Source organism: Monodelphis domestica, chromosome 5 (genome assembly GCF_027887165.1).
Source record: "Monodelphis domestica isolate mMonDom1 chromosome 5, mMonDom1.pri, whole genome shotgun sequence".
In the NCBI taxonomy this organism is placed as follows: Eukaryota; Metazoa; Chordata; class Mammalia; order Didelphimorphia; family Didelphidae; genus Monodelphis; species Monodelphis domestica.
The window spans coordinates 4,743,641-4,768,678 of NC_077231.1; the positions used below are offsets into that span (position 1 = coordinate 4,743,641).

Genomic DNA, 25,038 nt, shown 5'->3' on the forward strand with positions numbered 1-25,038 from the left:
GGCAGAGGGGAAGAAAGATGGGGGGAGAGAGGAGAGGGAGAGAGAGGGAAGGAGGGAGAGGGAGAAAAAGAGAGATTGAGAGAGGGGAGAGAGAAAGAGGGAGAGGACGAGAGGAAGAAGAGAGGAAAGGAGGAAGAGTCAGAGACAGAGAGAGACAAGAAGACAGTGAGACAGAGGTAAGAGAAGGTAGGGAAGGAAGCAAAGAAGGGAGGGCAGGTTTCTTTTTCCTTGGCTTCAGAGCCACAGAGACAGAGAGGGGATGGCAGATACACTATGGGGGCCATTTGCTCTTTGAAAGATTTTATTTGTCTAACATGCTTGACAAAAAAATTACAGGAACAATCCAGTTCTGCCAGAATGATTAAAGAGCGCTCTCTAATCGTTCATACCTCAAGTCCTTTTAATGAATTTTCTTTTAAAGGAGCAGCTGTGTTCATAACGTCTTCCACATAAAAATACACAATATTTTGAACATACCTTAGGAAAAATGGTTTTGTAAAGAGAGTATTTGATGACTGACATACAAATGTAGGAGAGGCCAACGAAATGGCCTCTTGCCGCCACCCCCCTCTCCTAGTATTTTTAGTATCTGAAGCACTGAGAAGGTCAACGTAAACATTTCTGGCTTCTTTGCCTTCCAGCCGACTTCCAGGAATGGGGGCACCTGCTGCCCATGACCTTGTCCTGAGCCAAGATGAGGCCCCCCTCAGGGACCCCTTCCTGGTTAAGGAAGCCTCGAAGGAGCCCTGAAACCCACTGGGTCCAGTCCAGCAGAATGAGTCCAGCCCAGCCCAAGAAAGGAAACCCTTGTCGTCTTGGGGGAGCCGGGCTTCTCGGACCAGTGGAGAGGGTTCCTGGGAGATTCCAGGTCTGAATTCGGGCACAGCATCAACTCAAAGCTCACACCAGACAAGGGACGCGTCATAGAACGTGAGCCCTGGGGAGGGGGCGGTCTGTGAACCCGGAGAGCCTCGCTGGGAGGGACCTTAGAGCAGAGCAGAGGAACGTCCGAGCTAGGAGGGGCCTTGGAACAGGGACTGCGAGACCTGGGAGGGGCCCTGGGACCCTTGCAGGGCTCAGAGGGATCTCGGACCACAGAAGGTGGAAGATAGAAGAGGGGCGGCTGTGCGACGAGAACACAGGACGTCGGGCAGCAGGAGAAGACCGAGGAGGTGGCAGGTGGGGAGAGAAGGTTGCTAGAACATTGAATACGAAGTGGGAAAGGCTCTCGGCCTCTTGTCTAGCCCCCTCGTTTAGCAGACAGACCGGGAAACCGAGGCCCGACGGGGCGAGTTGTTGATGGGAACACGGGCCCTCGTGGCGCTGCTCTCCGGACAGCTGGGATTCGGCGAGGTTCTGAGCTAAAGGATGCTCTTGTCCATCTGCTCGGCAGAGAGGACGGGGAGCGGCAGCGTCAGGAGGCCGGAGACCATTTCGCGGAGGCTTCTGGGAAGGCACGCGGTGGGGCGTGTGTTTGTGTGCTGGGTTTGAAGCCTCTCCGATCGCCCGCGAGCACTTCCAGCCTGGGCTCCCAAGCTGTCTGTTTCCGCAAGCAGACACACAGTATGGACACCCACATGGCAAATTTCTCCAAATCAAACTGTTTCCACCCGACACTCGGGCGGGGCGGGGCGGGGCGGAGGGAGTGGGGTCCTCCGGGGCGGGGCCTGGGGCGGGGCCAAGCACGGAGTGGCCGTGGCCGGGAAAGGCCCCTCGAGGGTTTGAGCGCTTCCAAGATGGCCCCGGAGCGCTTTGCTATTTTCACAACAGACACAGGTTACAGCTTTGCGGGAAAAGCCCTCATCGCCGGCCTGGGCCAGAAAGCTTCTCCGAGGCCAGAACCCGGGCCTGCCCTGGGCCAGGAAGGGGAATGGGAGGAAGCGGGGAGGGGCTGGAGGCTCCCGAGTCCTCCCACAGTGACTCGCCCAGGGTCACACCGTGAGTGTCTGAAGCAGGATTTGAACCCCAGACGGTCTGACTACAATTCCTGCGCTCCACCCACTACACCGATGGGCTTCGAGGAAGCCTTCGGTCTCCTGCCTGTCCTGGCTGCCCCGTCTGGCCCTGTGGCCGGCCATGCCCGAAGGTCTGTCCTAACCAAATCTCCCCTGCCTGGCCCCGAGCAGAACCCAGAAGGGGGCCGGCGGGGTCCGAGCGTCGTTCAAGAATGAGACACGGCAACAGCGGGTGGCGTCATGAGGCGGGGGATGGCCTTTAACACATTAAATAGGACATACACGGGGTGGAGGCGGCCCGGGCCAGGGGGAGGCGGCCCGGCCGGGAGGGATCAGGAGTTTCGGGGCGTCGGTAAATCAATGACTATGGGGGGGTTCACGGGCTGGTAGTTCACAGTGCACACAGACGCGTTCACGTACGTGGTGGTCCCGTCCGCCATGACTCCGTAGCCTAGGACACAAGAAGCGCCTGTTAGACGCTCTTCAGAGGGAAGGGGAGAAGCTCGGGAAAGGCTCCCCAGGCCTTGGACACCCGCCGGCTGTGTGACCCTGGGCCAGTCCCTTCACCCTTGTCTGCCTCAGTTTCCTCATCTGTGAAATGGCAGAACCCAGGAGCCCAGGTAATCCGGAGGGTCGATGAGATAAGGCTGAGCCGGACCCACCCCCCTGGCCTCCTCCGGCCACAGCGCCCCCGCAGGTGAGGGACGGAGCGGCACTCCCACCGGTGCAAGCCTGTGAGGGGCTCCCCTCACCACCCCCGCCCGTCCTCGCCTGGGCCGCCACTGACCTTCGTGGATGTGTCCAAAGACGTGGAGTCGGGGCTGGATTCGCCTCTGCACCGTGTTCAGCAGCTCCACACAGCCCACCCGCTGCATCTTCTTGGGGACCCAGTCTAGAAAACCTGGGAGACAAAAGGATGGTGAGGGGGCCCGAGGAGGCCCCAGAGCCCAAGACATCGGGAAGCCCTGGAGGGCCAAATACCGGAGCCGGCACCAGGAGACGGACTCCCGGGGAAAGGCGAGGCGGGGGAGGAGCAAGGCCCAAGGAGAAGGGGCAGGACGAGAGAGCTGGTGGGGGCTTGGACAGACTCCTGAAGGCCTGGCCCGTGCTGAGGCTGGCACTGGCCGGGCGAGCCGGGCATTGGACTCGGAGCCGCCTCCGGAGCAGGGAGGCTCTACTGTCTCGGTGGGATCCCTCCTTGCCCAGCGCCTGGCGCACAGTAGGCACTAACTAGACGCCTGCCGATACCCTGATGGATGGCCAACATTCCAGGCAGGAGGGGCTTGTATGAACGAGGGAGACACACAGGGAAAGTGGGGAAGCCGCTAGAGCGGTCAGTCTGGGGCCACCACAGGCTGCGAGGGTTCAGGTTAGCTGGAAAAGATGCTTGGGGCCCCCCACCAGCCCTCTCCGTCCACAGAGGAGCAGACTGGAAGCCTCTGAAGGCCAGGCCAAGGAGCCGCTCTTATTTTCAAGGGGGACAGGGAGCCCCCAGTGTGCTGAGCACGGAAGGCCCAGTCAGTCAGCACCCTGGAAAAGGTGAAGGAAGAAGGGAGACACTCAAGGCAGGGAGGGGAGAGAGTTGTTGTTCCAATGGTCCGGGTGGGAAGTGATGGGGACTGGGCAGTGGGGCAACTGCAGAGACGGTGGGGCTTAGTAAGGCGAGAGAGCAGCAGGAGAGTCAGGGATAGAAAATGCTCTGTAGACTCTCTGTCTGTCTGTCTGTCTGTCATCTCTCCCTGTCTCCCTCTGTCTCTCCCTCTCACTTCCCTTCTCTCTCTCCCATTCTCTCTTCTCTCCTCTGCCTCTCTCTTTCCCCCTTTCCCTTTCCCTCTCTCTCTCTCCTTTCTCTTCCTTTGTCCCCCTCTTTCTCTCTCTTCATTTCTTTCCCTCTCTCCCTGTCTTTCTCTCTGTCTCTCTCCTTCTCTCTCTGTTTCTCTGTCTGTCTCTTATTTCCTCCCTGTCTCTCTCTCTGTCTCTTCCTTTGTACCCCTCTTTTTCTCTATCTCTTCATTTCTTTCCCTCTCTGTCTTTCTCTAATTATATAAAAATTTCTTATTTGAATTCCCACTTTACAGAAGAGACAACAGAAGCAGCTCAAAGAGTCAGTCCTAATTCACACTCGGGCCTCTCTTCTGGCTAGACTCCCAACAAATGTCCACTTGAGGCCACTGAGCCACAGGGCAATAGGTTTATAGGCGGGCAGGGACCGCAGAAGCCAGCTAGTCTAAGATTGCACTTCTAGGAGGCTACAGGGCTTCCCATAGACACCTCGCTAGTAAATGTCAGAGGCAGCACTCGAACTCCAGTCTTTCTGACTCCAGCTCTCTAGTCCATGGGCTCCTCCAAAGCCCCTTCCTCCCCACAGCCACACAAAGCTGGGAGGGGACCCACGATGGCTGTCTCCAAGGAGCTGAGGACTCAGCCTTGACCCCCGAGGAGCAAGGAGTAGAGGTCAGGGAGAGTTTCCCAATGGGGAGCCCTCTCCAAGTGGACCTGGCTGCCTTGCAAGGTAGTGAGACCTCCCTGGAAGTCTCGGTCAGGGCCTCGAGGATGTCTGGGCTTCTCTTCTGGGGCCCGGGATCATCGCGTTCTCCAGAGGAGGAGGAGGAGGCTGGGGCTGACGTGGGTTCTGATCCAGCCCGGCCTGCCTGCCCAGGCGCTACCACCTGGGAAGGGCTTCGGAATCCAGGGCAAGCTCTGTGCGTGTCGCCTGGCCTCCCCCTGCTTCTAAGCTGGCGCTTAACGACAAGCCAGGGGAGAGGGTGAGTCAGGAATTCGCTTGAGAGCCCAACTGCTCCGATTCCTGGGCAGCATCTGTTCCCCCAAAGCTCGCCCACTGGCAAAAAACCCTCCCAGGCTTTCAAGCAGCCGCATCGCTCATTGGGCAAAGGGCCAAGACGTGCTGGCGAGAAGGCGCCGAGCTGGGGTGTGGGAGCTGCACTCGGCACCCACCCCAAGACCGCAGCGCTTGGGGGGACTTTGGAGGCCGCCCAGCCCAGGAAACGGGGATCTGCAACACACTGGACTCTAGATGTGGAGCCAGAGGGGCCTTCCAAGCCCCTCGGGGCCATCTTTACATTTTACAGAAGAGTCGCCAAAGCCAGGCAGTTCTTTGGGGCAGCTGGACGGCACAAGATCAGAGTTCAAATCCAGCCTCGGAGCTTTCCTAGCTGTGCGAGCCAGGGCAAGTCACTGAACTCTGGTCCTCATCTGTAAAGCGGGGACACCCCGGAGAAGGCAATGACAAATGCTCCAGGATCTTTGCCAAATGGGCTCTCAAGAGTGGGGCAGGTCTAACGGCCCTGGCCTGGGCACGTGGCATACAAAGGAGGTGAAATGATTCCGGCATGTACATAACTAGAGGGAAGGCACCGGCACACTAGTGGATGGTGGGAGCTGGCAGAGGGCACAGCCAGAGCAAAGGTATGGAGATGGGAGAAGGGGTGCTGGAATACTGAAGTGAGGAGTGGAGATGGATCTAGAGGGGAACAAAGTGAATGAAGACTGGAAAAGGGGGGCCCAGCTTCCGAAGAAATAACACAAAGAGGGCTTCGTTTCTGCTCCTGAAGGCAATAGGGAGCCCCAGCAGCTCACTGAGGGGGCAGAGGACTGCAAGGGAGGAGCCCTTCTCCGTCAGCGGGGGACTTCCTCATTGGGAGTTCACTGTCCCCAAGAAGTCCCGAGTGTCCTCCCAGACCAAACGTTTGCCCATTCATCAGCGTTCCCCTTCGTTGTTCCTCCCTGCAGGAGGAGCCGCGCCATCGGCACCTCCAACAAAAGGTAGATGACGGCGGGATTTTCTGCCAGCGTCTTCTCCACGTGGGCGCCCTGGCAGAGCACCAGCCACCTCGCCCCGCGGCGCCCCGGGACAAGCCCTTGACTGGGGCGAGCCTCCCCGGCGCCTGCCCAGAAACGGAGAGAAGAAGGTGGACGCCTCCGGCTCCTCTTCTCCAGAAGAGTCAGTGGAGGCGGACAGCTCCGAGAGCGAGCCTCGTGGCTCTCGCCCCTGGCTCCTCGCGGGCGGTTAGCAGGCCCCGAGATCGAGCGGGAGCCGGGTCTGAGCGCAGGATTCTAAGCCGACTGTGCGACTTCAGGCAAGCCGCGTCCCTCTCTGGGCCTCTTCTCTGGCTCTAAGGCGGCCCTGTGGGCGAAGGACGGCCTGGATCGGGGCGCCCGTGGGCTCCAGGCCACGCTGAGTGCCACACGGAGGCAGGGATCCCCGCGGCCCGTGGAGCAGGGCAGCGACGGGGTCAGAGGAGAGGCGGGACGGTTGGGGACGAGTGGGGGCTCCCTCCTCCTGGCCGCTGGCCTCCCTCCTGGCTGGGACGTGGCCTGGGGCTGGGCAGGAGCCGAGGCGGTTCTGCGGCCGCCCTAGAGAGAAGCTCACTTCTGCGCGGCCTTCCCACAGGGGAGTTCAGGAGGGGGCAGATGAGCCCCCCAGTGGCCAGAGGGACAAGGCCAGGGAGAGGCAGGAGGAAGCAAGAATTCAGAATGGGAGCTGGAGAGCCCCAGTCTCAGCCCCCAGATTTAACGATAAAGAAGCCTGAAGCCCGAGGCCAGGAACTTGTCCAGGCTCAGGAACTGGCCTTGAGGGCTCCGAGGGCCAATTCAGACCTCTGCCTTGCTGGTCGGAGAGTGAGGAAACAAGAGGGCGGGCCATTCCTAAAGAGGAGGGAGAGCCCCCCCCAAGAGAAAAGCGTGCAGATTTTCCCGGGGGCGGGTAGGGGGGCAGCACAGAAATCCTCAAAGGGAGCGTTGATGATCACCTTCTGGGTGAGAAAACAAAACAAACGTATGTAAACTCAGAGCAAATTCGCCACCCAGGCCAGAGTCCTCGCTAAGGACCAGGCTTGCTGGGAGATTTCCATGCTTGGCCCTGACCCAGGAGATTGATTAGAAACATGCTTATTATACCCGTGCTGAGTGAGTGCCTCTGGGGCAGGGATCCTGCCCGGGTTGTCTCAGGAAGCCCCACGAGCTGTGGTGCCAGGGTCATAGTGTGAAGGCTGGGGTCCCGTCGGTCATCTAGTCTGCCCCCCTCATTTGACAGATGGGGAAACTGAGTCCCAAACTGTCACGTTCTTTTCAGAATCAATGGTAGCCTGACCAACAGGGGAGTGTGGTGGGGAGGGAGGTACATTTACGGCAGCTGGAGGACAGACGGGGCATGCTGGGTCTGAGGGGAAGGCTTGCTGATGCCTTTTCTCTGGGCTCCTTGGTATGAAGTTAGGCTTCCTACGCCTTTGTGGGCAGACCGGTAGCTGGGGGTGGGCCCAGCTGGGTGGAGGTGACTTCAGTCTCTAACTGGGACACTGGCAGAGCCCCTTGCAGAGATCCTAAAGCGGAGCCAAGAGTCCCGGGAGGGGCTCTGAGGACAGGCTCTGTGGAGGGCGAGGCTAAAGGCTGCTGTCCCCATGGGAGAAAGCTGAGGAGCTTTGCAGTTGTGGAAACTGAGGCCACCCTGGGAGCTAGGGATTGAGCAAGAACAGGGAACCTCGACTCCTCGCCCAGGCTCTATGCAAAGCACCAAGAAAACCCCAAACGGGATCACGAAGAGTCAGACACAACTGAAATGCCTGCACGTTCAATGGGGTCCTGAGGCTTCTTTGAAACATGGGAGGAACAGAGTCGGATCAGGGCTTGAGTTCCTGCCTCTGGGCACAGCATTTCATGCCCTGGCCGCCAGATGAAGGGGACACGGGCAGCAGTAGGACACTGGGGAAAGGACTAGATTTGGCAGTGAACAGAGTTCAAATCTCGACTCTCATAGTGGGTAAGTTGTTTGGCTCTCGGGGTCTCCATCTGGTCAACTGTGAAGTGAGGGCGTTGGCCTAGATGGCCTCTAAGTTCCCTTCTGGCTCTAAACGCTGATGCTGTAATCCTATGAGCCCATGAAGAGGTGACGGATGAGGTGCCCGCATTCCAACCTTCCATGTTCTAAGGTCCTTCCCATCCCTGTGTTCTGCGTTCTAAGCCACCTTCCGGGTCTGCACTCCGTAGTCCAATCCCCCCCTGAGCCCAGCTCTGCCCGTCCACGTTCTAAGCCCCCTCTTAGCTCTAATATTCCAAGATTGAGCCAGTCTTCCCTCACCAGCCCAACTGACTGGCCCTGGGGCGCTGTCCACAGCGCCAGTGCTGAAGTCGGTTGAAGCTTACCCAGGGGTGGTCCGTGTGTTATTAGAATATCTATTCCTTCTGGGATCAGATTCCATTTCTCTAGCAGTGCTTGGCCTCGGGGGAGGTTGAAGCCCCAGCCGTAGAACCAGGGTTGCCTGCCAAAAGAGAAGGAGTAGCTTTAGGGACAGAGCTTCCGATGGAACCAGGAGACAAGAAGTGACGCCATTCCTAAGAGCATCATTTGAGTTTGGAAGCAGAGCTCTGCATACACAAACACATGTACAAAGGGGCACGGGGCAGCCATGGAAGTGTGCTCATGTCTACACAATCATGCACAAGGGGAAATCTTCCATATGGCATAAGTCATATTTGTGAAAAGCAGGAAGACACAGAACAGGTTAGCTTTTTTGGAGCTTCCCTCCAGTCTTAGAATCAATACTGTGTTGGTTCCAAGCTTTAGAAGAGCACTAAGGGCTAGGCAATGGGGATTAAGTGACTTCAGCCCAGAGTTGCACAGCTAGGAAGGATTTGAGGTCACATTAGAACTCAGGACCTCCCATCTCTAGACATGGCTCTCAATTTAGTGATCCATCTAGCTGTCCCCACAAGTAAGCTTTAAACAACAAAATGAAACCCTAGCTTTCTGTCTTAAGAGTCAACACCATGTATTGGTTCCAAAGCAGAAGAGTGGTAAGGACTAGACAATGGGGGTTAGGTGACTTGCCCAGGGTCACACAGCTAGGAAGTGTCTGAGGTCAGATTGGAACCCAGGACCTAATGTCTCTAGGCCTGACCCTCAATCCATTGAGCCACCTAAGCTGCCCCCTACAGTTAAGCTTTTGAAAGAGGAGGAAAGAGAATATATATCTATATATTGCTGTTGTTAGTCCTTTGTTTTCAGAGAGGACCAATGGCATCATGGGGTGATGTGCTGACTTGCCAAGTGAATTGGCTTTAAGAGAGGCAGAGTTGCACAAAGACATAGCCTCTCTTCCAGAGTCCATTGGCAAGACAAAAGTCGGGCCAACTGGTGATGGCCTGGCATGTAGTGGATAACTGTGGCATCTACAAAGCCTAACCTAGCTCTAAGCATCCTCTCCAGAGCCTGCTTCAGGGGTCTTCATGGCCATTAGAACAAATTGTTCTCCTTTGCCCATCCCATTCCAATGGAGGAAGTCTTCACATGCTCTGGATAGACATCCCCCTAAGTCACCCACTGGAAGGAAGTTCCCCTTATCGGAAATGGTTCTGTGTGGCCACTGCATATATTACAGCTTCTTGGAGCCACAGGTAAGAGTTGGATGACAGGTGGACACCAAAAGTAGATGAGCAGCCATGAGAAAGGCTTGGCAAGCTCTCCCACCAGAAGTGTTAGTCCTCCCAGAACATCCATACAGACACTGAGAGCTCGTCTCCAAAACAGGAAGAAAGACCTGGTTTCATGTGCCCCATCTCAGAGTTTTAGGCAACTCTCTTAAGATTCTGAGTGGCATGAATCCATTTACCCCAGATCATCACAGCGACAACATAGATCCAGGCTGAAAAACCAAAGATCTCTCCTCATGTGTAGTACCATAAATTTGGCCAAGTGCTTCAGAAACATCATCTCATTTCATGGCTTCATTAACACTTTCTAGCAGTTATTATTAGTAGTAGTTATTGTCCCTGAATTCAGGCTTTCTCCTCAGGTCTCAGTGCATATCCAGGGTCCACAAGAGTCACACTTGCTGTGATTGACATTCACTCTCTCATCAATCCCATAACCACGGAAATCACACTCACTGAGCTGACTCCTCTAACACGTTCCCCTGCAAGCCTTCAACACATCACTGTCCCCAGCACTCTCCAAGTGCCCCACAACTTACAGCCAGGGCGCCCTTCACCAGCAGCTCTGTCTGATTCAGTTTCATTCAGTCCAGTTCAACAGACATTGATTCCTTATTGCTGCTGGTACCGCCCCCACACCAAACTACCTTGGGCTTATTTACACAGGGTTTGTGTGCACTTATATGTCTAGGCAGCATCGTGCCAGAAGAATGGAAGCCCTTTGAGGATAAGACCTAGATCATTTTACATCCCCAGGGCCTAGTGCAGTGTTCAACACATAGTAGGTGGTTAATACGTATTTGATGATTAAATGTTTCCTATGCGCAAATGTTTCCACAAGGCAAAGCTTTGAGGCTACAGAGGGAGAAGTGAAAGCTTGCTTAGACTCTATTTACATGCTCACTCAGTTACCAACCCAAAGCAGTCTCTGAACCCCAAATTGATGATCAGTCATGAAGCCAATCCATAACATTCTGTGGAATGGTCTAAGTATCTAGAACCCTCTGATACCCTTGTTTCTTCTCTTTCTCTTCTCAGCCCCACAGCATCTCCAGTGCCTGATCTCTAGCCTGAATGTCACAGACTCCTATCTTAGAAGATTCTGAGGCTCTGCTCATTAACCTATATCTATAGCTATATTATCTCTGTCTCTGTCTCTGTCTCTCTCTGTGACTGTCTGTCTGTCTGTCTCCCCCCCCCCCCATAGGCACAGCATCACAATCTGTATCAGTAGAGGGAGGGTGCATGTGGGTAAGGTGGGGCAGAAGAAAGTACAAACTTGAAGTCATATGACTGACTTAATTTCGGGCCCTGTGCCAGAACCAGATATTACATTACATTACATTTTATTAGGGGTGTATGGGGTGCTCAGGGAGGAGTAATATCTTTGGTATGGAGGGCTTGTCATGCCCTCCTAGGGCAGCTCTCCAGCCTCTGACCCTCACCTGACACCCAGCTCTCACTGGTGGCTCCCAGTAGCTGCTAGCATGTGGCAGTGGCCACACCCCGGGCAACGGCTTCGACAGGCCGGCTAAACCTTGTGAGGGTAGTCATCGACTCCTAGTGAATCAGGGCTTTGCTCACCCAGCATGTGAAGACTGTTTCGGCGGAACAGGCAGAAGAAACCAACAAGAAGGTTCAACGGCTGAGAGGGCGATGCAGCAAGGCACTGTGGAGTGCTTAGGGTGTTGGAGCACAAAAGACAACATGGCCATCCAGTGTAGCTGAGGAAGTCTCCAGGTGTAACAACTTTTCGTGCCACTGGACCCAGGCTTCCAATGCTGAAAGAGTGGGACTGTCTCTATGCATCTACTTTTCCACTTAAATCTTCATGCACAAGTGTCTTTGTGCACAAAAACGCACAAAGACAATCGTCATCCTCAGTTACCGAGAGACTGCCATCATACATTTTATTATATTATATTATCATTAATATCATTATAATTAATGGCTGTGTGACTCTGAGCCCTCTCTGAGCCTCAGTCTATAAATCCATAAATGTGGATAATGGCTTTTATCCTGTTATCCTCAAAGCACACCTTCAGTCTGCTAAGTGTTTGGTGAATGCTAGGAAGATGGGAGGTAGTATAGGTCATGGGGTAGAGCACTGGAACCTGGGGAACCTGGGCTTGAATGGCACCTCAGATTCCTCATCTTTAAAACAAGGGAGCAGAACTCGATGACCTCGAAAGCCCCTGCAACTCCATCCAAATCCTCTGATCTTTCCAGTTCTTTAGTTGGCATGACTCCTAGCAAAAAGAAGGCACTGCAAATGTTGGCCAGCGGGCCCTCGCCTTCACCTGCTCTGTGCGTCAGTTGGTTTTTTCTGGTTCCTTGTGGGCCTTTGGAAAATTGCTAAACAGGGTTCTCCTCCCAGGCACTGGGCTGTAATTGGAACTCAACCACTATCTGATTCAGGAATGTGTCCCCCGAGAGCACTTGAGAATAATTTACTCATTGAACCTGGAGAGTATGATGGTACGTCGTCACATTTGTTCTTTTTAGCCCTATCCTTCAGGAGGTGGACTTGGTGAACTCATAGAATGTGAGAACATGGAAGGGAGAGAAGAGAAGATCATGATATTCTTGGATCTCATCTAGTCCAGCCTGATCCCCAACAAGAAGGCTTCAGTTTAAAGACTTGGGCCCAAAACAAGGAAGTGACTTGCCCAAGGCCACACAGCAAATTCTTGGCAGGAATAGGACTGGACCACAGACTGGGTGGCATTTCCTTTCCATTGCAGCCTTGGAATCAAATTGGGAGAAGAAGAGGAAGGAGGGAAGAAAGGAGGAGCCAGCAGGGGGTCAGACCCCGTCCTCTAATTCTAGAACCACTGTCTACTATGTCCCTGCTTCCCAGAGGTCCTGCAGCTCCACCCCCATCTAACACAGGCATCTTGAAGCAGAAGACCTGTGAAGTCTGGGATGAAGGTTCTCCAGCAATGGGTCACCCAACAGCTGGCGAATCCAACCAGTGAGCAATGCCGTGCTTCTGGCACTAACTGGGTCCCTTGGATGAGGGACTTTGTAATGATGGCTAAAGGGTTAAACTGGGGGCAGCGGTGAGGCAGCCTGGGGGAGAAGCAGCTCCAGCCCAAAGATGTCAAGCCTGAAAATAGAGCCGATTGCTTGCTTAGCATGCAGTAGAGTCACCTTCTGTCAAAGGATGCCGATCTGTCTGAGGATGAGGATGGCCTGGCCGAGAGAGGAGAAACAGAGGCTCCTTGGTGGAACGATGGATTTTCCAAAGGCAGATGAGAGCTAATTAAATAAATGAGCCCAGGCGAAAGGATTCTTAGTGGGACCTGAATCTCCAGATAGATGAAAGAGAAATGGACATGTGGAAGAGGGAGGGATAGCATGGTAGGAGGGAAGTGGGCTGGACTTGGAGTCAGAAAGACTGGATTCAAATCCTACCTCTGTTTTATTAGCTATACAATCCTGCGCAAATCGCTGACATTCTCTCAGCCTCCATTGCCTTTATTTGTTCAATGGGAATAGTAATAACTGTGGAGTCATTCCCACAGGGTTATAAGACGGCTCAAATGGGGCATGGATGTAAAATGCAACCTTGGTGGAAATGCCAACTAGTATGATTGTTACTTTGGAGTCTATGCTTCGTCATCTGCAAAATGGGTACAATTGCATTTCTGTCATCTCCCTCAAAGGGTTATGGTAAGGATCAAAGGAAATAATAGTTGCCAAGTGCTTTGCTAACCTTAAAGTGCTCTAGAAAGTTTATCTTGGCTCTGGAGACCCAAACTAGCACCCAGACAGGGGAAAGTTCTCCAGAAGCAGATTTCTGCTCAGTTGAAGGAAGAGGGGGCAGTTAGGTGGCTCAGTGGATAGAGCACCAGGCTGGAGGCCCTGAGTTCAAATTTGACCTCAGACAATTCCTAGCTGTGTGACTGCAGGCACATTGTGGTTGAGGTTTATGGCAGGAGGTTTGGGGAATCCATGCATCAAGGGAGAAGGCGGAAGAAGGCCTGGTGGTCACAGAGGAGATGAATCCGATTATGGGGGTACGTCCTTTCCCACTCCATTAGCTGCCAAGTCAATGTTGTCTGCAATGCCTCTTGAACAGTCCCAAGCAAGTCTTCTTGGCCAGACAGAAGTTGGGTTAGATCTCCCTGAAGGATCCTCCCATTCCTACCCGGGAGCCGGACAGTGTTTGATGAGCCCTGGCAGAAGAAGGAGAACCAGGGTCGGGGGCTAACACTCCTCGGACACTCCCTGCCTCAGCTGCAGCGAGGAAAGCCTGGGGTGGCCAGTAAGGGCTGCTGCTCTCCTTGTCCCTGGCAGTCAGTGCTTCCCGCTAATCCTCAGGGAGGGGGGAAAGGCACCGAGTTCCACTAGCGAAGCCTTCTTAAAGGCAGGCTTCATATTTCTGAAATCTAATCAAATATTTACAAGCCTGGAAAGGGCATCATCAGCATGGAAATCAGTTATTTGGGAGTCTCTGGGAAGAGGGAGGAGAGGGACTTTTTCTTTCCTTTCTCAGGAGAAAGTGAAAACATCGCAGGCAATTCTTTAGTGCCAACTGACAAGATCAAGGACACTTCTGACACGCTGAGGCTCAGGAAGCCTTGCTCTTGCCCACAGTTAACGAGGAGCCTGCTGTGGTGGACTAGGGGTTTCCTTTGAAAAATGACCAGTCTGGGCCTTGGAATCGATAGCATCAGGGATCACAGGCTGTCAGAGCTGGGAGGTACCTTAGAATATAGGTCATTAGAGCGATCAAGAACCTTAGAAGAAAGCGGGTCAGGGTTGGGAAGGATCTTAAGCATCATTTAGACCAATACACCCATTTCACAGGTGAGTAAACTGAGGTCCAGAAATCATTTGCTCAAGGTCACTTGGATTGTAATGATCAGAGGTAGGATTTCCCCAGGTTTCCTGGCTCTTTCTAGGGTAGCATGTATATGATTTTGTGACATCTCATGGCACAATGCAGCTCCCCTTACTCCACAGAAATCGCTTTTTTAATGAACTCCATTGCCTTCCCCCTCATCCCTTCCCCATGTTTCTTTCACTCCCTCTAATTTCAATTTTCTGCTCATCCAAGCCTCTGAAGGAGTGGGGGGTAGGAAAGGGCCAGAAGAGAGGCCACAGGGTGTTGCAGCTGTGCCAGGGTGATGCCTGCCCATCCTTGCATAGCCCCGAAGCACAAGGCATTCCAAAGGAATATCTGGACCCCTCGAAGAACTCAGTGCCTACGTGGGTGCCTCATGGGACTTCCAAACAAGAAGCATAGAGAAGGGGAGGGAGAAAGAGAAAAGGGAAGAGAGGCTCTGAAGCATCTTCCCAGTGCTGAGAGTCCAGACATGGAGCCATTTTGAGGAGTGCTGGGGGGAGGGAGGAGGATTTTATGAGTTCTCAGCTCTCCTCCTATGAAATTATCATTACAAGCCATCAAAGTTTCACATGGAAAGAAGAAAGAGAGGGGGGAAGGAAGAGAGAAAGAGAGGGAGGGAGAGAAAGGAAGAAAGAGAGAGAGAAAGAGAGGGAGGGAGAGAAAGGAAGGAAGAAAAGAAGGAAGGGAGGAAGAGAGGGAGGAAAGGAAGGGAGGGAAGGAGGAAGAAGGGGAAGAAGGAAGGAATGGAGGGAAGGGAGGAAGGAAGGAAAGAAGGGAGGGAAGAAAGAAGGAAGGAGGGAGGATAAAAGGAAGGATGAAGAGAGGGAGGGAGGAAGGAATGACTGGCAGCCTAATCCCGTTGGAAAACACACCCAGTTTTGGTTGTGGGTCATTCTAGCCACAAACCTGGAAAATGGGTGAGCACTGGGAGGGTTACTGGGGCCCCAAGGATGCCAGCCACAGCTTTAATGAAGGAATGGGAAGGGATTGGGTCATGTTTCTCTCTTCCATAAGGTCAGTTACCTCTATTCCAGATCCACATAACCATTACATTGAAGCTTCCAAAGTTGGCATCCAAGATGGGTCTAGGAAAAAGACCTGGATTCTGGGTAGGGGAAATTATCTTAAAGTTACCTTCTACCAGTGGGAGCAAGTAAAGCAAAGGTTTTCAAGGGATAGAGGGAACCCAAGATTTGACAGTTGGAAGATGGTTTTTAGGACAAGGGACATGGTAGTTTCTTGGAACGAGTGACGAAATTGGAGTCAGGGCCTGGGTTCAAAACCTGACTCTACCACTCACTAACAGTCTCAACTCCTGTATAAAATGAAAGGACTGGGCTGGCTGAGCAGTGTGTGGTTTTTTGAGCTGGCCAAGATATTAGAGGTTGTCTAGTTCTAACTTCTTGTTTATGCTTAAAGAGGAAACCGAGAAGGAGCTCAGATGTATGATTTGATGACAGCTTTGTTAGTCTATTGCTCAGCAGGGTGACTCCGAGGAAGTGACTTCCCCCTTCTGAGCCTCAGTTTCCTCATCTGTAAACAGGATTCCCCCTTTCACAGCCCATCCAGAATGGGGGGAATTACTGGGTTCAGCGCCTTCATCTTGAGAGGTGGCCTTGGCTCTCTTGCAGGGCAGTGACTCCAGCGCCCGGGTGTCAGCTCTTCACACACCCAAAATGCTGCTAAATCCTGTGAACACGAGGGACCCAAATTCCAGACTTTGCTGGGCAGGGGAGGCTGAACACAGCCATTCCTCAGAAAGCTGCAACAGCGCCAGAGGGAGAAGGGGGCTGACGCTCCACTCAGCCTCCTGCTGCCCACCAAAGAGAGGAGTTCAGGGGCCGCCGCCGCCGCCGAAGCCTGGCCCCTAAGCCAGATACCGCCGGGTAGTTGGACTGGCGGAAGTGGCTTTGCAGCCTGAATTCCCAGCGTTCGGTTCTAAAGTAACCATTGAAATCATTTTCTTCCAGAATGATAGTTGCCATGGCAACGCCAGCAAATTCTCCTTTTCTGAAACAGATGTCTCATTTAGGCGAAAATTAGAATGTGAAAAAACCCATGGGAAAAATTAATTCAAACTTTAACAGAACACTGAATACAATGTAATCTCGCCCAGGTTAACCCCTTAACAGCTTTGCCACCAGTGGAGGGGAACCTGCAAGTGCAGCCTAATTGGGCTCCCCCAGCCCCAGGCCGCACCTCCTGGCAAGCAAGTGGGGGGACTTGATTTCCCTGTGAGCAGGAATTTCTGATCTCCCAGTCACAGAGAGAAGGAAAGGAAGAGAGAAACACACAGAGACAGAGACGGGGGTGGGGGTGGGGGGGACAGACAGAGAGGGAGAAAGAGGCAGAGAAATACAGAGAGAGGGAGAGGGGGGGAGAGAGAGGGAGAGGGGGGGAGAGAGAGGGAGAGAGAAACAGAGAGAGAGGGAGGGAGGGAGGGAGGGAGAGAAAGAGAGGGGGGAGAGAGTGGGAGAGAGAGAGAGAGGGAGAGACGGCAAAAGAGAGACAGAGAAAGAGACAGACAGAGAGGGGGAGAGAAAGAGAGGGAGAGAGAGAGGTGGGGAAGGAGGGAGGGAGGGAGAGAGAGAGAGAGGGAGGGAGGGAGAGAAAGAGAGGGGGGAAAGAGTGGGAGAGAGAGAGAGGGAAAGACGGCAAAAGAGAGACAGAGAAAGAGACAGACAGAGAGGGGGAGAGAAAGAGAGGGAGAGAGAGAGGTGGGGAGGGAGGGAGGGAGGGAGAGAGAGAGACAGAGAGGGGGGAGAGAGGGGAGAGAGAGAGACAGAGAGGGGGGGAGAGAGGGAGAGAGGAGAGAGGGAGGGAGAAAGGAGAGAAGGAAAGAGAGGGGGAGAGATGGTGGTAAAGCCTGAGACAGAAATGCCCGATCTGCATACTGAAAGAGATAAATACTCAAATGCATTATACCAGTAACTTCCATTTTACATCTCTACAACTATTTAAGGCTTCAGGAGAATCTCCAACGATAATTCGAGTAGTTCACATTTAAGGGACCGAAGCACACTGCACAGGATCTCACTGGAAGCTAGTGACAACCTTAAGAAGTGCTCCTATTACTCACAGAAGGGGAAACAGAGGCTTGTCGAGCTTGAGCTAGGCAATCAGGAGGTGTCTGAGCTGGGGTGCCAACCTGGGTCTTTTGGACTCCAAGTCCAGCCCTCTAATTAGTATGTGGGCGAGGCAGGGACTTTGGGGACTGTTATACCCATTTTATAGACTGGAACCCTGGAGTCCAGAGTGCGGGCGTGCCCACAGTGGCACAGCTGCAGAGTTGGGGTTGTGGATGTGGCCGGAGGTCTCTGACACCAGGTCTAGCCTTTCTGTCCACTCTATCAAACTGTCTGAGCCTGAGAGGAAAGAGAGAAAAGGTTCCCCAGGACTGATTCACGGCACAACCCGGGCCAGTCCCTTCCTCTCTCTGAGCCTGTTTCTTATCTGAGAAATTGGGAGGCTGGACAGCTCCATCTCCGGCATTCTCCAGCATCCAGCCTGAGGCACCTTCCACAAGGCCAGGCTTTGCTTGCTGTGGCTCCCGCTGCCCCTCTCCGGAAGCCCTAGGAGAGTCCCAGGACTGGGGCCCAATCCCTCGTGGGGCACTTCCCGGTTCAGGGTCGGCCTCGCACTCCTTTGCCGCTGGAGCCCCAGGTCTCCCTCTGTAAGGTGGCAGATGCTGACATGGAGGCTGCCCTCAGCTACCCGCAGCAGCCTGGAGAGTCCCTGAGAAAGGAGCCGCCTTGCCAGGGCCCTGCCAGCAGGTGTTCCTGGTGCTCCCGGCACAGCCTGGCAAAGGAGCGGCACAAACCACTCTTCTCAAGGCTTGGGGGGGGCCCATCATTTATCATCATTTCACCGGGGAACTTCTCGTGAATTGTTGACCAGTTCCGGCCAGCACGCGCTTTGGGCCTTCGAGTCTCAGAGCGGCAGACCCTTGCCCAGGGTCACCCCAATCAGGGTCTACCAGAGGCTCGTCGGGAGCCCATGACTTTGAGATAAGCTCGCTATTCACGCTGCCGTCCTGCTGCTCAGGGGTAGAGAAGAGCCATAGATTTGCCCTAAACATGCCAAAGGACTCCTTGGAGCATGAAAGGGTCCCGGAGAGCCCAAGTGTGGCTGCTTCATATGGGGTGTGGCTCTTCCTCTGCTTGCCTGCTGAAACAGGCTACTGGCCCTCTCTGGCCCTCAGGCTCCTCCTCTGAGATTGGGCAAGAGCTGGCTAGACTCAAGGGGCCTGCCGGACACAAAGAATCTGGTTTTGTGATTCCTTCCCAGGTCTGTTCTTTCTAACACAGGCAGCATGGCAGAGGGCTGTCCCTGTGTCCAGTCCTGGCTCTGCTCTGAATTATCTGTAGTCTTAGGACGTGCCTACATTTCTTCTCCTCTCTGTCATTCCTTTTCTTCCTCACAAAAACGTGGGGCTTGGCCTCTGGGACCCCCTCAAGCCCTTCCCTGCTCAAAGCCCCTCCCAGGCCTGCCCTTCTGTGGTTTGGGGTGCTTCGGGCTTCCAGCAAATTCGAGTCCTTAACCCCATCCTTGGGGCTTGCAGCCGATGGCCTTTTCCTCTTGTTCGGGTGGGCAGCAGGACAGCTAAGGCTCATCCTCCGCCCCCGCCCTCTTCCTCTGTTCCTGAGGTCGGTTCCTGTCTTCTGAACCGTCCATAGCCCTCACTCCTTTCCTGGTGAGGCTTCTGGTCTCCATTTTGTAGGGAAGGAAACGGAGGATGAGGAGGGAAGGGCGTGTCCAGGCCGAGGCCTCAGGCCATCTGAGCTCCTCTCTGCAGGCCCAGCTTCCCTCCTTTCCTCCTTGGAGTTCATCCCCACAAAGCCGTCTGGGCTGATGGACCCACCCACCAGGACTCTTTGTGGAGACCCCCCCCTCCCCTTGCTGGATCTCCTTGCTCGCCCCAACCTTATAGCCCTGAGCCCGTGGCTGGCTCACACCCGGCCTTGTCCTCCCATCTCTGCTCATCTCCTTCCCCCAGCCTGCCATCCTAGGCCAGCTCTGCCCAGCGGCAGCTCAGGCACCGGCGTCCGCGAGAAGCCTGATGCTCTCCGGCCAAGGATGACCTCTCTGGCCGGCTCCGCCTTTGGCCCCCTCCCCTGCTTCATGTGTCCGTATACATGGGCATCTCTCCCACTAGACTGGAAACTCCTTGAGGCCACGTCGGTTTGGGAATTCCCTGGCCCTGCCGTAGGGGCATTCCTAATGTAGTAATAATAAATGTGCCTTGGCAGAGTCATGCTGGAGTGTGTGTGAGTGTTGGTTGGCGGATGGCTCAGCATCCTTTGCTTACAATTTGTGTGTATGAGTGTGTGTATGAATGTGAGTGTGTGTGAGTATAAGTGTATATGTGAGTGTGAATGAGTGTAAGTGTATGAGTGTGTGTGAATGTGAGTGTGTGTGAGTGTGTATATGTGAGTTGAGAGTGTATGTGAGTGTGTGAGTGTATGTGAGCGTGTGTAAGTATGAACGAGTATGAGTGTGAGTGAGTATATGTGAGTGTGAGTGTGTGAGTGTGTGAGTGTGAGAGCGTGAGTGTGTGTGTGAGTGTGAGAGTGTGTGTAGCTGCTATTTCCTCCTTAGACCGTAGAATGCTCAGGGGAAGGCGCTGCCTTGCTCTGGCCTCTCTGTGGCGCTGACCCCAGCACCTGGCACACATCTAGTGGGCGCTTAGTAAATGCCCATTGGCGCCTTCATGGTCAAGGTCGGGGCTCTGGCCGGCTGCTGGGACACACATTTCCTGCCCACAACGCCAGGCCCTGGGAACCAGCAAGTGCAGCCCCCTGTCCTTTGGCGCTCGCGTGCCGTTAAATTCGCTGCCGGCGGTTTCAAGGCGACAGAAGTGGGACAGCAGAACGGGGTCCTCTGTCGTTAGTAATTAATTTTCCCCCTTTTCTTGTGACACGCGGAATCATTCATCTTTTGTTGAGCCGGGGCCTCCATGCATCTCTCCCGCAGGCTGGGGCGTGAGTGAACAATTCGCTTCTGAACATTAATCTCGTGTAAAATGTTCTCGGCTCTGTCCCCCCCTTAACAATAACGAAATCAATTTTATCTCGACAAGCGAAAAGGGGAGATAAGGCTGGGAAGGAGGCAGGAAGAGGAGCCCGGCGGGGCGGAGAAGACAGGAAAGCAGAGGGGCCGGCGGCCAGTTGCGTGGCTCCTGGGGCTTGAGGGTGGAAGCAAAGGCTTCACTCTTGGACCCCGGGGCCCCTTCTGGAGGGCACCACTGCGGCGCTCTGCTTCCCAGGTTGTGGAAAGGACTCTATATCTGGCCTAAATCTGCACCGTCCTCAGTTAGCCGGGGCTGCCCAAGGTCCTCCGTGTCCTGCAAAGAAACCTGGACCAGCTATGCTCTTGGGGTCCAGAGGCAAGCCCTCCAGCAGGCGGGGGGCCAAAGAAGAGATCGGCATCCTCGGGGCTCACGGATGCTCCATCTTGGCACCCGGGCCAGCCCGAGGGGCCAGAAGTCCAGAATGAGCAAGCTGAAGGAGCTAACCCAGAGCCAAAGGCAGGGTCCTCGCAATCAGTAAGCTCAAAGAAGGCGCCGGGATGTTGATGGGGCTGCAAGAGCCAGCCTAGAGTGAACCCCGACAAGGAGCCGGGAAGGGGAGCACCTCTGTGATGGAGGCAGCGGCTTGGAGGGACACAGGCTGGTGTTTCACAAGTTAGTTCGGGGCTGTAAACAAGGTTCTCAGGGAATCAGAGGCTGTCAGAAAGTGGAGGGACCAGGTATTCTGGTTACCAATCTACCGAAAGGGGCTCAAGAATCTATATGGAGATCCACCGAGGGCCCTTCTAAAGGCCATGAGCCATCTCGCGAAGGCCAGGCCAGGGCAGTTTCCCCAAGGGAGGGAAATGTTTTGGAAGGCGGCATCCCAGAGCTCCACTGAGGGATGTTCCATGCCAGGATAGACGGAGATCCTCTTTCTCTGCCACAATAAGATGGGTGAGCCCCGAGGGCTCTATTAAACACAGCCCAACAAAACAAAAAAAGCAACGGCAAGGTCTCAAATGCATTGAGAGGTCCTCAAAGGGAGATGTAGAGAAGGTCATGGGAAAGAGACACTCCAGCTGGAAACCATGGAGAGGTGGTCTGAAAGGACCACACTACTGAGCTCAGGCGTCCGTCAAGGTATTCAGCTCCAATATTCCAAGTCTCATGTTCTAGGCTCCTTTCCAGAGTTAGGTTCTGAGATTTCTCTCAACTCTGATATTTCTTAGTCTGAAGTCCCTTCCAGTTCTGATTTATTCTGTCCTAGAGTCTTTACTAATTGCCATCTTCTTGGGTCCTTTCCAGCTCTGACATGCTCTGTTCTAAGGTCCTTCCCTCCAGCATGGACTCTCAGAGCTGGGAAGGATCTCAGAGACCAACCAATTCTACCTCTGCCAGACCAAGAATCTGCTTGCCAAGCCATTCTCCAATTGACAAATGGGCAAGGGACATGAACAGGAAGTTTTCAGATAAAGAAATCAAAACTATCAATAAGCACATGAAGAAGTGTTCTAAATCTCTTATAATCAGAGAGATGCAAATCAAAACAACTCTGAGGTATCACCTCACACCTAGCAGACTGGCTAACATAACAGCTATGGAAAGTAGTGAATGCTGGAGGGGATGCGGCAAAGTAGGGACATTAATGCATTGCTGGTGGAGTTGTGAATTGATCCAACCATTCTGGATGGCAATTTGAGCTATGCCCAAAGGGCGATGAGACTGTCTGCCCTTTGACCCAGCCATAGCACTGCTGGGTTTGTACCCCAAAGACATAATAAGGAAAAAGACCTGTACAAGAATATTCATAGCTGCGCTCTTTGTGGTGGCCAAACATTGGACAATGAGGGGATGCCCTTCGATTGGGGAATGGCTGAACACATTGTGGTATATGTTGGTGATGGAATACTATTGTGCTCAAAGGAATAATTAAGTGGAGGAATTCCATGGAGACTGGAACAACCTCCAGGAAGTGATGCTGAGTGAGAGGAGCAGAACCAGGAGAACACTGTACACAGAGACTGATACACTGTGGCACAATCGAATATAATGGACTTCTGTACTAGCAGCAATGCAATGATCCAGGACAATCTGAGGGACTTATGAGAAAGAATGTATCCACATCCAGAGAAAGAACTGTGGGAGTGGAAACACAGAAGAAAAACAACTGCTTGATCACACGGGTCAAGGGGCATATGATTGGGGATGGAGACTCTAAAGGATCACCCTAGTGCAAATATTAATACTATGGAAATAGGTCTGGATCAACAACACATGTAAAACTCAGTGGAATTGTGCATCAGCTACGGGAGGGGGGTGGGAGGAGGGGAGGGAAAGAACATGAATCTTGTAACCAGGGAAAAATTTTCTTAATTAATCAATTAAATAAAATTAGAAAAAAACCTGCTTGCCACCCTCTAGCCCTGGTCAATGCAACCTGTCTGGAACAGCTCTCCATGTCAGCAAATTTTCCATCTAACCCAAGTTTACATTGAATTCTTGGTAGTTTCCAACCATGTCTAGTCTTCTGAGGTGATGTTAAGCAAATTCAGTTTCCCAGGTGACAACCAACTATAAATACTTGACAAAAGCCATCATGCGTAGCCCTCTCTGAAGTCTCCATTTGCCTATGCTCAATAAGCTCAGTGTCTTCACCTGATGCCCCACAGGTCTAGTTGCATAGTGGTCTATTTCCACTCCACCAGGGGGGAACATAACGATGCAGCCAAGACTTGAAGGGAGGACTCTGACCTAATTGTCTCTTAATTGTCTAGATCACATTATCTTGGGGGTTGCCATGTCACCTTGTTGAGTTGGTAATTCCCTCAGATTCCCAGCGGGTTTTCAGAGAAACCACTGGGTGGTTGCATCTCCGCCATTGTGGACCTGTGAAATGATGTTTTGAATTCAAGCAAAAACCTTCCTATTTCTCTGAATTGATTAGAAAGTCAGAGGCACTTTTCTTCCTTTTCTTCCCACTCATTGCTTTTCAGTTTCAAGTTCTTTTAATTTGTTTTTGAGACGAGGCGAATCTCTGAGTAGGAGCTGTTGTTAGGTACACTCCATTCCTGGCCAGGAGTCTATCATTTCCATTTTTTTACACCATTCTCAAATATCATCTTCTTATCCAGCAACAATTCTCTTTCCAAATATGCCTCTCTCGTCTCTGTCCTTTGTCTTTGATCAGAAGCAGTGATGAAAACACCACCTGGATCCCTATGGTCGTCGGTTCCTTGCCCAACATTTCCCAATCGTTAGCCATGCTGTCTAGATTCCCTTTGGCAGTAGCGCTTGTGAATCATGAGCAACAGGAGGGAGTCATTCTGCGGGACGTCTTTGGAGGCTCTGTCACCTCCTGGACAAGTGCCTGGCGAAGACCCCAGCCCTGTGCTGCCAGGTAGACCCTTAGTTCCTTCAGGACTGCTCATCAGGGAGCTGCCAGAGGAGCCATCTCTTCTTCCTGGGACTCTTACTGGAAGATCTCCCAAGTGACATCATTCTTTGGGGCATGAAGCAGGGCATCTTCCTCAAAAGGTGGCTCCCCAGCTCCCTTTTCTTTAGAAAGAACCTAAATCTGAAAGCTCCATGTTCTGAGCAGCTGGGTCCCTCTTCCCTTCTCCTCTGGGGTGCAGTGATCCAGGACAGGATTCCCTGGCTTGTCTGGACCTTTATCTGTCTTCCTAGTGAAGCCCTTTCCCACGTTAAAGGAGCACCCCATCCTCTTGGATGGCCTGACTTGTGGAATGGACGTCATGGAGCCGCCTCCTCTTCTAGTGAGGTGCTCTTTGAGTCCCAGGAGCAGATCAAGGCAGAAAGTGAAGCATCCTTCATGTCAGACAAACCACTGACAGCTTCTCCCTGCTCGATGCTTGCTGGAGGTGAGCTCCAGTCTTGGCTGTTGGGCCAGTAGTTTCCCCAAGGTCGCTTGCATCTCCAATCTCTCGCACTTCGGATCTTAAGGCCCCTTTTGGAGCTAACACGGAAGGCTCTACAATCTCTTCCTAGTAGCTCTGAACTTCATCCTGTTCCTAATATACTTTCCTCCTGAGTTCCTTTTAGCGCTGAGATTCCATGTCCTTTGTTCTAAGGTCCCTTTCTGTTCTAACGTTCCATTGTAAAGGTTCCCTTTATCTTCACTGACGTTCTCTGTTCCAAAGTCCCTTCTTGTCCAGATATCCCATCTTCTAGGGCCCTTCTGGCCCTGGCTTTCCCTGTTCTAAAGGCCTTCCCAGCTGGGACATTGCCTGTCCTGAGGGCCCTCCCCGTTCTGATATTCCGGGTTCTCCGGCTCCTTGGGCTCCGACGTCCCCTGTCCTGAGGGCCCTCCCCTTCTGATATTCCGGGTTCTCCGGCTCCTTGGGCTCCGATGTCCCTGTCCTGAGGGCCCTCCCCTTCTGATATTCCGGGTTCTCCGGCTCCTTGAGCTCCGATGTCCCTGTCCTGAGGGCCCTCCCCTTCTGATATTCCGGGTTCTCCGGCTCCTTGGGCTCCGATGTCCCTGTCCTGAGGGCCCTCCCCTTCTGATATTCCGGGTTCTCCGGCTCCTTGAGCTCCGACGTCCCCTGTCCTGAGGGCCCTCCCCTTCTGATATTCCGGGTTCTCCGGCTCCTTGGGCTCCAACGTCCCCTGTCCTGAGGGCCCTCCCCGCTGGGACATTGCCTGTTCTGAGGCTCCTTCCAGCCCAGACACTCTGGCTCTCAGGTGTCCTCTGGGGGCCTGAGGAGCGCCCATGCTGAGCGGCCTGCAGACGTCCTGCCCTCCTCTCGGCTGGC

The 25,038-nt window shown here is 53.4% G+C and overlaps 1 protein-coding gene across 2 annotated transcripts in view; it reads right to left on the reverse strand.

Annotated features, from left to right (window-relative positions):
* Nucleotides 1-283: 283 nt before the first annotated feature.
* MPPED1 (metallophosphoesterase domain containing 1) overlaps nucleotides 284-25,038 on the reverse strand; it is a 93,246-nt gene continuing 68,491 nt past the window's right edge. For both annotated transcript variants that reach the window (XM_056797493.1, XM_056797494.1), the window contains exons 5-7: nucleotides 8,115-8,230; nucleotides 2,743-2,856; nucleotides 284-2,406 (exon numbers count right to left, since the gene is read on the reverse strand). In XM_056797493.1, the coding sequence (XP_056653471.1) occupies nucleotides 2,288-2,406; nucleotides 2,743-2,856; nucleotides 8,115-8,230 (349 nt within the window). In that variant the 3' untranslated portion in view covers nucleotides 284-2,287. The remainder of the gene's footprint in view (nucleotides 2,407-2,742; nucleotides 2,857-8,114; nucleotides 8,231-25,038) is intronic.